The sequence below is a fragment of the Convolutriloba macropyga genome, chromosome 11 (genome assembly GCF_964194025.1).
Source record: "Convolutriloba macropyga chromosome 11, txConMacr16.3, whole genome shotgun sequence".
Taxonomy (NCBI): domain Eukaryota; kingdom Metazoa; phylum Xenacoelomorpha; order Acoela; family Convolutidae; genus Convolutriloba; species Convolutriloba macropyga.
Window position 1 is genome coordinate 15,422,760 of NC_134478.1, and position 12,207 is coordinate 15,434,966.

At 34.9% G+C, this 12,207-nt stretch overlaps 2 protein-coding genes across 2 annotated transcripts in view; both read left to right on the forward strand.

Annotated features, from left to right (window-relative positions):
• Nucleotides 1-4,476: 4,476 nt before the first annotated feature.
• Nucleotides 4,477-6,594, forward strand: LOC142349828 (mediator of RNA polymerase II transcription subunit 17-like). The gene has a single exon (XM_075401626.1). It carries the CDS (start codon nt 4,515-4,517, stop codon nt 6,504-6,506), a length of 1,992 nt encoding a protein of 663 aa, XP_075257741.1. The 5' UTR covers nt 4,477-4,514; the 3' UTR covers nt 6,507-6,594.
• Nucleotides 6,595-11,289: 4,695 nt separating this feature from the next.
• Nucleotides 11,290-12,207, forward strand: part of LOC142349241 (protein disulfide-isomerase tmx3a-like) — a 28,271-nt gene continuing 27,353 nt past the window's right edge. The window contains exon 1 of the mRNA XM_075400675.1: nt 11,290-11,935. Within this exon, the coding sequence (XP_075256790.1) occupies nt 11,744-11,935 (192 nt within the window). The 5' untranslated portion in view covers nt 11,290-11,743. The remainder of the gene's footprint in view (nt 11,936-12,207) is intronic.

Below are 12,207 nucleotides of genomic sequence, written 5' to 3' on the forward strand. Positions count from 1 at the left end.
GGAAAATTAAGTTGAGAACAGATTGATTGACCGCTCTATTGCTTTTGTTCGGATTAGGTTTTCTGCAAAGAGGTAACGTATTTTATCAACTATTGGATGTATTTATTTGAAATGTTGGGTATTGTACTCTATCAAAATCTGGACGCTAAAAGATTCGTTAATTATGACCAATGGTTTGTTTAGCATTGAAGAAGCTAGCAATAATGAGCGATATTTTTTTGTTTCATAGAAAATATCGTGCTTAGAACTACACGCCGTAGGCGAGATTTGCTAAATGAAATTACCGACTTCGGAAGCGAGTATTACGATCCGGAGAAAGTTATAAGTCTCGGGTGGAAAGAAGTAGAGACCGTGCTTGGGCGTTGTATTAATTGTTGGTACTCAATAAAGTTAAACGAAAAGTGAGAGTGGTGCTAGTCGGAGAGAATGGTTGGCCGAAAGTGCCATTAGCAATAATTAATGAAGGTATTGTTGGATTACAAGAAAGTTCAATAGAAGGGTTCCGGGGCTGTATAGATCGGGACGATTTGTACAATTAATTGTAATTTAAAGTTGGAGAATGGTGATAGCAGGTTATAACAAGAACTTGGGTCGTTTGATGGTTTGTGTAATTCAATGGGATGGACTTCTCGTGTGGATATTTTGATGATTGGTGTTTTATGAATGGTGGTTTTTCTAATGTCAGGAGAGATGCAATGGTACAATGGAATGAGTGATAGACGGCGACACATTAAAATTGGGGGAATGATAGTATTTCAAAAACACCGTGTGGGAAAGTTGTTTCTGAAATGTGATAGTTATCAGACGTCAAGGGATTTTAATGTTGTTATGGGTGCTACGCAATTTTTTATGAAATTAATATCAATGAATTTTATTCAAGTGGTTTCGGAAAGGATATATGGTTTTTTATTCCCACAAAAGACAATGTGTTGTGTCAGCCATCCTTGTGTGGGCAGGCTGTGTTAACTTTCACAAAAGGTGTATCGTTGTAACTGGATGGAAGGGGCGTGATCAATCAAATCAAGTTGTTGTCGATCGGACTTTGGGATCGTTTGATTATGGTATGCGTAAAAGAGTGGTAGAAAATGTGTAATGTCGGATAATAAAAAGTCGGTAATAGATTGGGCTGAAGAAAGTGAATTATCAACTGGTGGTGGTAGTGCTAAGTACTAAATTAACTGAAGATTGAGCTATCGGTGCAATTTCCTTCATAATAATCGCTTTCAATTGCGGTTTTCGCTAAGTTCTATTCCGAGCGCCGGTCCGGTAAAAACGATCTTTTTCTGCTGAATTTTTTTTATGCGAGTATTCCAGCAACCAACAGGACTGGAATGAGCAGCAAATACTTTTTGAACGATAGTGTGTTTTTTATTTCTTAAAATTTTTCATCTTTGCACCCGAGGAGAATGATGAGCCCAATGATGCGTAAGTTTTTCAGTTTTTGCTTCGAAACTTTTTGTTTTCGAAATTCCCTGCGCACTCGTGTTTTTTAACCCGCGTTGTAACTCTCTACCCGGAGGTTGGTGGAAGAGCAAATTAGCGCTGAATCAGTCTAGAGGCATTCTCATTTCCTGGATGGCCATTACTCTGTTCATGTCTCAGTTTTCACTGGCTAGTCTTCATTTTTGAGTAAAATTTACTGCATAAAGAGTATGTTCAGCTTAACTCCCGCCAACAAGGTTTGCTTTATATGCGATTTGAACTTCCGCGTGGGTACTTGTAACATTTATTTTGCGTAACAAGTCGTGACCACTTAGCTAAATAGGCTTTGTGGTAATTGCCTGCAAACTGGCGTAAGTAAAAAGACTGTATACTACTATAGTAATTACCAGTTATAAGCTACAACAATATTTCATTATTCTGCTCAGACTGAATTTTGGGGTATGAAAAATTTCGAGACTCTACATAGATAGATTTAGCCTGGGTGAACTCTATGACCTCAACATAATGTTAATGATGAAAATCTGCACATAAATATGCTTAAAATATTCTGGAGATGCAAAGTTTCAGAACTGAATTAAGTTTTTACTCTAGAAATGTGGTGGTTCAGCACTGAAATGCTCTGCGACTCAAGTCCGGGTAGATGAAAGCTAAATACCGACAGCCAGGCGTAATAGAACCGCAAAAGATGGACATCTTCTGAAACATTCTTCCTATTTAAATAAACGTAAATGTATTTATGCCTCTGATGCTCAAATTGTTTGCGGGAAAAGCCAAAAGAGCATGAGTCAGAAGATATATTTCATGAGACGTTTCATTTTCCCTTAGACTTGAGGATGCTAAAAAGACTTGAGGGTGTTAATAAAGACTTGAGGATTCTCGATTTGAGGATGTTTATGAAACTGCTTAGTTTTAACAATTATTAATACGGCTGATTACAATTTACTCGAAAAAAAAACAAGTTCGATATGCTGGAAGAAGCCAAATGATAAGACGTTGATTCCACGTCAATGTAGAATTTTTCATCGACAAATTAAGGAAAAAAAGTTGTTTACTACCATTTTTAGAAATGTTGAATTTCCGTTGAATCCAATATATGTGCTGTACTGTGCTGTACAAGCAATAATGTGAAATAATGTTTTAAAATTATTGTTTTTTTAAGAAATTTCTTTTGTTCCGACCCACTGTAAATGGGAACTATATACTCGACTGGGGTTTTTTTTGTTGAGTCGATTTTCGCCGTTCGATATATTTCTTATACAGGATTGTGAGTGATATCATTCGAAAGCTTTTCAAGCGTACGATTTCAAATTAAATAGATTTTTTTGGAATTTTTGATTTCTCCGAGGTGTTGCGGAGGTTTTAAGATTTGTGAACGTTAGCCTAACTTCCGTTGTTTTGTTCACATTTTTCGTAATTTTTGCTTTAACTTTGATCAACTTCCGCTGGATTGTCAAAAAAATGTTCACGATAGCCTCAATGATTTTATGTTTAAAGAAAGATGAGAGTTGGTGAATAGCTTGAATTAAATGTTTTTGCAAAACTTTATGCTAAATTTTTGAAAACTCGGCATTTCTTTCTTTTTATCATAAAGATGGCATTAAACACGCCTATTTGGCTCACTTTGTCTTGTTTGACCAGTCTACAGATATAAAAAATGATAGCACAAGTTATTATAAGTCTTAAAGTTATATTAGCCATAAAGTCTTATAACGCTGTTTTATTATTTAAATGATTGGTTTTTAGCGTTGACACGAGTTTTCATAAATTTTTGTTTTCCATTTTTTCAATTTTTCAGTTTTTGAGTTTCTGTTTTGATGTCTTGTCCGATCATCACATTAATGGCACATTAATGTCAAGTTGCATATCAGATTGATAGCGTTGAAATCAGGCGCCATTGATTATATTCCATATTGAATAGATTTGGTTCTTATAGGCCTCGACACCGTTTCCTCGCAAAATTGAATCGACTTTGATTTTCGCCCGTATTTGTTCTTTGTAATCTTGTTACTTTCTAGAAAATGAAAGGTCCAATGTTTTGTATGAAGGTATAAATGAAGCCATTGAATGGTTCAGTTGATTGCTTATTGTTTTCATGCACTTGAATTTAATTGTTTTCAACGTATTTTCTAACTTTGCCCTTTTGTGTTGTCTGTCTACTTGTTAATTATTCTCAATAAAGACAGGTCCCAAATCTTTTCTGGTCAAATGCAAGCCATTAAAAAATGGATAGAAATACAGTTTTGGTCGTAGGTAATACTTGTTTTTATTTTATTTGTTGTTTGTCTGGTCTCTTACTCTCCTTAATGGCAGTTATAATGAGCCTTCTAATGACTTATTGTTTCATTTGTATAGTGGTTAGAGCTCAAAATAATTTTTATGTATAAACCTATTATTTTTGAACAGTAAGTGATTTTTGAAAAGTTTTTCTCTCTCATTTGTGGACAATTAAATCAAAAACGTCGTTGAGCGGGGCCGGAACAATATGTGCAAACGCACATTACAGAGCCTGATTGTTTAAAATGTGGAATAAAATTGTCAGCTAGATAGCACAAATTGTTACTGAGTATTTGTTGTTGCTACAACGTCAAATTAAATATAGATGGATTGCCATAATACTCGTTTGTTACTGCAGGCTGGGTAAGGTTTTGAAATTGGACGATATAATGTCAGTTTTAGAGAGATTAACCGTAATCAGCTATATTTTCGAGAAATTTTGATTTTAAAGAGACGATCTGTTCATTCCGAAAAGGCCTAAATTCCTATGATTTTTTCAATAACTTTTTGAAAAAAGATTTCCAGATTTTTAATTGGAATTGGGTTTAGCAGGCAGAGAGCTTTAAAGATATACCGTGAAATAAGTTTAACTTGTCTGAAGAGAAAAGCCCATTTTTTAAGTTTAGGAACAATAATGGTTGCTATCGATTTTTACTCGACAATTGATTGCTCCTAAATAAGGAAGTCAAGAGCCGTTCTGAAGTTGCTTTCGTTGCCGAACCTAGCGTTCCTGGATATGTTTAAGCTACCGGTTGGAGTTGGTTTGTTCTCAAATCTGTTTTTCAGATGTAGTCAATATGGACGATTCAAAGAAAAGATCTGTAGTAGTAAATTTAGAGCCATTACAAGAGCACCAAATTGTGGAAGTAACTTATGATGGACAGGAAGTCTACAAGCCACCTGAAACTTTTGCAGAACACTTCAGCAAAATTCTCCGTCAAATTGATTTCGGAGAAGCTTTGTTCTCAACGAGCCAAGCGCAAAGGCTAAAGTTTGCAGAAACTTCTAACGAATCAAGCGAAAAGGAACATCTGAAACAGGAAGTCTCGGAGGATGAAGGCGACGTTTTTGACGAAAAGAAAGTTCCAAAAATGTCTAAAAGTTCTCTGAGCAATGTTCGCCAAAATATACAAAACGCGTTGACAGAAGTAAGCGTGTTATACGACGTACTTCAACTTGCCAAAGATCGAAAATTTCTGAGCTCTGATTTGTGCTCACCGAATGTTGCAATCAACAGTGCTCAAAATAATCAAACGCATATTCTACCTCAGCATTCGCCGGCTTTCTTAGCTGTTGCGAAAAGAACTAGTTTTGCCGACTCAATATCTTTGCTTTCAAATTTTGCATCGAAACTTAAAAGGAAACAAGCCGCTCATTCGAAGAGTGATGGTGAATTTTACGGGAAACTGATCGAGTTAAGAAAACATTGGAAGATCCGTAAAACTCCGCACACTTTACTTGGTGATTTATATGTTCAAAGTTCAAATTTTCATCACTCGAGTGTCTTCGAAATTGTGAAACGTGACAATGTTTTAGACGTAATTTTGCCCAAAGATTTGGAGTCGTTTAACTATGAAATCTACGCAGACTTTGTAATGAAATCGGACATTGATTCCTTGCTCAAATTCAGAAGACGTCCAGAAGTGGATGTGAGATCTGAAGATGTGGAGGGAACTGAAAGTGAGCAAAGTAAAGAGGTTACTTTAAAGCTGAAAGCAGCTCAAAAGTCTTTTCTGAATAAAGAGATTTTCTCACAAATGTGCAAGGAAGCTACACATGTGAAACTTGCATGTCAGTGTACAGTTCTTGACGATCGAATCATTTGTCGTTTATCTCCAAATGTTGATATGATTTTGTCTTTAGTTCGAACGACAAACTCCTCCAATGCGGAAAAAGAATCTGTTAGTGAGAGAGAACCATCAACTACTGTCTTGAAACGTTCAGAAAAGTTCCGAAATTTTGAGAAACCTTTGATTTTGTTCATTAAAGAACTGTATTTGAGTTACCTCGAGAAATCGTCGGTACCATACGCCATACATCCAGTCAGCTCGCCTATTGGGGTCAATCCTAGTTATTTAAGCGCTGCCGTTAGGGGCTTCAAAAAGTCCGCGTTTGATCAAATTAAAAGTTCGAAATGCGTTTTAGAAAGCGCAGTTAATTACGCTTTGCACTTCATTTTGAAATCGAGAGTTGATTCGCTTATTGAAAGCCTTCAAGAACGTTATCCTTGTATAAGTTTTGTCAGGAAATTTCAACTAGCTAAAAATTCTTTAAATTTGAAAACTGAGTCGAGTTTAACTCTCTCTTTAAACGTCAAGAAATTCCAATATGCCAAGGCAGCAAAGTTGATTAATATTGTAATAAGTGAACAAACAATTTCATTCACAAATAATGATTCTTGGAGTTACGCAACGTCATTTGCCTGTCTAGAGAATATGCTTCTCGAAAGCGTTTCCGAAATACTTGTCGCCATTTTCTTGCAAGTCTCTGCATCCTTCTCTTGGATTCAACTTACATTCTGTGGAAATGCTTTTTCGTCAACATTCGGAGTTATTGTCCAACACCCGGAAAGTCTGGCCAAGTTGAAGTTCACTGTGTATAAAAATGAGAACTTGAAGATTGAGTTCTGGAAGCTGAAAAAGGCGCCCTTGGTTCCCGAGGACTCGGACGTTGTTCAGGACCAGGCACTTCATGAGTTGCAAGGAGAGTGGATCAACATCAAATATTGGCGAATTCCTGGGAGTGATATTTATGACAAGTTCGAACACTTGTTTGCTTCATTTCTGTAAATAATGAGAATGCCAATTATTGGTCTCAGTTGTGATGTTTGTTTGTTATTGTTAAATTAATTTAAATTTAGTCAACCGATAGTCTTTACGAACCTCTATTTATATTAACATGAAAAACGGGGAAAGTATGTTGAAGACTTCCTCAAAGTATAAAAGGTCCAAACGGTTTAAAAGTTGGTTATATCCTATGAAGACACTATTTTATATCCTATTCAACATACGACACCTCAAAAATTTTCTGTACGGCTCTTCTTAATGACTATATGAAAATGTTTTTCTCTGTAAATTTTAATTGTTTTGTACTGCCTGAGCTGTCTCAGACTAGAAAATGCAATTTCTTGTGACTGAACGCCTTCGCATTTGAATAAAAGTGTGTAGCTTATGTTCCAAGATGTTCGCTGAGGATATTTCCTTGTGCAGCTTTTTTCAAATAAAGTAGATACTTGTAAACGAATTTTCCACTAAGAAAATTGGTGGGTCACAAAATTGTTCTTGTGGGTTCCTTGCATAAAGTTGTGTAATTTTGTTTCTTTTGAAAACGAATTGTAATGTTTTTTAATCAACTTATTTAACTTCCCGAAACAACGATTTTCACAATTTTTTACGACAAAAGTAATGTATGCTTTATTTGTTCTTTCAAAGTCAAATTTGGACCACAGTAATTGGTTGTGTTATATTTGTACCTTTTTGCAACAGTACAACAGTTTTTGTCAAACCCACCATCTAAAAAACACAAATTGGACCCTTATTTTGGAACTAAGGCTAGTTGTTTTTGTAAATGAGATTGCAACTGCTTGCAGATGCTCTCCCAGCAATTACAATTCAGTTCGTAACTTTTTGCTAAGATTAGTTTTTTCAATATCGAATCAGACTGGATTGCTACGGATCACACAATACGGGATCTCTGTATTTATACCAGTTCAATCCGATAGAAAACCAAATCGGAGACAAGGATATATGTCTAAGACCTGTTTATGCAAAAATATTTAAATTTAAACTTATGTTGGTTTTGCCTTTTGTACTCACGAGTTGAAATACCAGAAGCTGGTTTTCGTAACAGTTGAATTACAGCTCCAATATTTCCTGGATACCAGACAAGATTACAAATAATTTAATGCTCAAGAATAACTTTCAAAACAAGACACAGTAACAATTTACTGCTCAAGAATAATTTAAACGCAAGACAGTAACGCGTTCTTTACTGCTCAAATCAAATGTATAGGAAGAAAGCCGTTTTCTGCGGCTGCTTTTGCTGTGTGGTGTTGTGATGCTTTTGTTATTTCCCCCTTTTTCTCCAGATCACGTGACTATGACTGTACTAGTAATTGTAACTAAAACTGCGACTATTACGATGACTAATAGACAACTGAAACAGAAGAGTTTTGTATCTCAATTTTTATGCTGACGTAATTTCCTAAGCATGTTGTGAAAGCTCAGAGTCAACAGAGATTACAGATTTTCTTAATGAGATATTTATTAGATATTTTAAAATGGGGGAGTATATATGCCAGGCTTTTTTCTTTTCAGTCAATTTTTCACTTTTTGTATAGGCTTCGTAGCAATAAAAGAGATGCTTCATTTTGTAGCCCATTGAGGCTAGTTTGACGTTTTCATAAAAAAACTACAAATTTTACAAACGGTGTGAAAGGGCGAGCAGTTTCAAACATTGCGGGTAAAACGAAAAGCAGAGGTTTTGGGGCGTGGGGGTAGGGATAAGGTTGATATGGATAATGAATTTTAGTATGTCTGTCATCAGAATTTGGATGCAAAGTTTTATTAATGAGACAATTACAAGATGACTCAAAGAAAAACAAAAAAGGAACAAAGTTCTGAGATGTTTTGGAATTAATTATTCCGAAGTGTTTTGGAACCTTGCCCCATTTTTTCTTTTTAGTCAATTATTTATTTCAAAAAATTGATTTCAAAGTCAAAAACATTTTATTAAAACTAGTAATTTCAAAACTTATAAAACTCGTAGTAGTAAGGCATTACAAAACCATTAGTTAAACCGTACGACCGCTACAAATACGAAATGTTTGTTCAAAGGAAAGAGATTGCCACCTGTATCTATTGTTCCAACTTTTTAAAAATGGGAGAGTATATATGCCAGGCTTTTTTTCAGTCAATTTTTCACTTTTTGTTTAGGCTTCGTAGCAATAAAGAGATGCATCATGTTGTAGCCCATAGAGGCTAGTTTTACGTTTTCATAAAAAACTACAAATTTTACAAACGTTGTGAAAGGGGGAGCAGTTTCAAACATTGCAGGGAAAACGAAGATAAAAGAGATGCATCGTTTTGTAGCCCATAGAGGTTAGATTTTTGTTTTTATAAAAAACCACAATTTTTATAAACGGTGTAAAAGGGGAGCGGTTTCAAACATTGAAGGGAAAACGAAAAGCAAATGTTTTGGGGCGTGGGGTAAGGGGTATTGATAAGGTTGATGGATTTTAATTTTAATAAAGTAACTGCTGGAAAAATTGTCATTTAAGTAGATAACAGTGTGATTCGATTGTACAATTTTGTTTGAAAACAAAACGAAGAAAAATTTTCTGGACAGACAACTGAAAAACTGTTTTTTTTTTACTTTTCGCTCTTCTTCCTTCTTTGTGCAAATTTTAGGCTTTAGACTTTTTTATATTTCAATAGATTTTCAAATTAATCAAAATCGAAAAACGTTATATGGGAATCGAAAAATTAAACAGCCGATAAAAATTTGAGAAATCTAAAACTTTTTTCTTTTTTTTTGAAGTATTAAATGAATTTTTAAAACTATCTATTGTAGTATAGTTTGCTTCTCTAAGGTATTTTTCTGAATCAAAATCTTGTATCAAAATGATGTTCTGTGATACTCTTTTTATGCCATTATGCCAGCAACTACAGAAAGCTTTTTTTTCTAGAGAAGGAAAAATTTTAATGAAGTTGAATTATATATTGTTTATCTCTTTGGTTTGTTCTCCGGCCCCTGAAGCAAACTATTTTTCTTTGCTGAGTTTCAACTCAAGTTTTTGTTGTGGCCCTAAGTTTCTTCCCAAATTGCTGCAAAACACTTGCTAAAAGTATTTCTCCAGTCAATTGAGGCTTGTTTATGACAGTGGTAGGCCGAAAACAGTCTTCCCAACTTCTGCTTGGTTTAGTTTATTAAAACTTACTATCTATAATTTACTCAGATCTGATTGAATCATCATATTACTGAAACCGCATGTTTGCGCCAATTAAAGTACAATGAACATCAGCTTGGCAATAGGCAAAAATATTAAAAAGAACTTATTCGTACGTTTTCATCCATTTGTCACGTGGATTATGAGTATAAAAATTTTGATTTGAGTTGTTCTGATTTTGGAATTGTTTTATAGTGGGACAAATGAATTGAAGATAACTTCAAACAGAGCTATTACCATAAGGTCACAACTTGACACAAATAACTCTTATTGCTGACATTTTTTGATGTTTTGTAACACCTATTAAAAAATCAAGTGGATCTTTAATCTAACTAAATGGTAAAGAATTCAGCGGTTAAACAATTTTTCATTGAGGAAAAAAATCAGATGTGAAAAATATCAGTTAAGGGTTTTCTGTTTCTAGCATATAAACTGATGCCTTCACTTTTTGAAATAAACTCTTTGTTAATTTAAGATAAGTTCTCTTTGCGATTAATTGCTCTTGTTGAGCATCAATTATAGCTTCTTTATGTTGCAACAACATAATTGACAGGGCATCTTGTTTAATGCCTTCTAAGATAATAACACAATCAGGGTTGTGATTTTTTCAACTTCCGTATTAAAGAAAAATTTTAATGAAGATTGCGCTACAAAAGTGCTTTAATCTATGCTTGTTAAAAGTATTGGTAAAAATGACTTTTTCCTCAAATCAAGAAAGTTGAGAACGTATATTGGAACCTTCTGTGCTACGCACAGTGTCGCACGAGCCTTCTTGATGATACTATGCAACGTTGCAAGAAACTAGGAAGGAAATGTTGGCACAGATAAGATAAATTTGTCAAAAGTTGAAAAATTCAGTGATGTTTTCTCAAAACAAAAACTGTCAATGTGATAAGAACCATTAGGTATCATCTCAAAGCTTTTTATAGGGCACTTCTACCACTTAATGAAACGAGTTCGATCTTTATTTAGTGAAACTAAGTCCTGAGATTGTATAAAGAATAACAAATTAAGTGCAACCCAAGAATCCATTTAACTTTAGGAGATCACTTTATGCAAGCTGTAAAAACTATGAGCATTTCTCTGAAATCATTAAGTATTTTCATATGGCCTCATTTGCTCTTTAATGGGATCTGTCAATAATTGAGCTTTATATGAATTCATTCTGATCTGTAATTAAAATTAAAAAAAGAAGAATTGAGAAAAAGATTTGCAAACCGAGATTGCCCAATTCTCTGTAATCTTCTTCAGACCCTGTTTGTTGAGTTTAAAAAATACTTGTCAGCAATTGCTACAAAGTAGCGAAAGGAGAGAGCTGCGCCAATCATAAAAAATGACAAAAATGGACTATTTTTGAGGATGAATAAAGTGGCACTAAGTCTCCCATAACTACTTTGGTCAACTTCCTTTGGCAGAGCCTAAAAAGTTTTCAGTACCAAAAAATTCATTGAGTCGCGAATCAGTTCAGTTTCATATGTATTTCAGCATTTTAGCTGAATTCAGTGGAGTGTCCCCGCTAATCGACGTTAAGTTCCCTCAACTGTCTGATGAACTGACACCATCGTACTGTCCCAAACTAAAATGGTTTTCAGAATACGCTCATGTTTGTGTGTATGGTTGTCTACATCGTTAATTTGTTGTTTCAGAGGTTGTGATGTATTAGCGTTTTCACGTAAAATGGCCGCCCGCATAGAATTACCAAGTGGTAAAGTAGATTACATGTCACGGTAGTTTCCTGCTTTCTCTATATTTGTTTCCTTATTTCTTTTTTTTTACATTTATTTCCCGTTTTGTGTATTCGTTTGCTTGCAATATATCACTGTGAAAGTGAATTCTGGTTTTTAGTAGCAATTAAAGTGTTTGTGCCTCGCTTACTTGCAACAATTAAAATAGCTTGAAAGCTTTTCCCCGTGAATCAGTTTTTTAGTAGTCTATTAATTATAACAGAAGAAATGGCAAAATAAAAAATTGACTTAGTTTTATTAGTTTTAGTTACACGCGAATTGGCAGAATACTATTTTGTTTCTAACTTTTGAAATCTGTTGCTCGCAATCACATCACTCGGATTTATTATCGACAATGAGCAAGTTGCACAATTCTGCCTACTTATTACTGGGCTTTATGGGCCTATGTGCCCTTCTTTATCTCCCTCCTCGTGTGGAGTGTTTTGGTGCTGTTCTGGAATTGGGTCCCGACTTCCTCCTCAAGAAAGCGGAAGGCGGAATGTGGTTTATCAAGTTCTACGCTCCTTGGTGTGGGTATTGTAAAAAGGTACGATTTTCTGTTGAAGGGTATTTCGCGAAAGAACTGGGATGGATTTTTAGTACCCCCCTTCCCCCAATAATGTAAATTTAATTCTTAGCGAATCATTTTGTTATTATATCACGTGGCGTCGTAGTTTTCAAATGCTATGCGCCTACTAAACTGGGGGGGGGGGGGCAGAAACGGAGTTATTATTCTCGGTCCCCCTTGAAGTTTAAGTTGTTTTTCACAAGTGTTTTTTTTGTGTGTGAAGAAAGCAGGATAGTTTTTCATTGATGCTT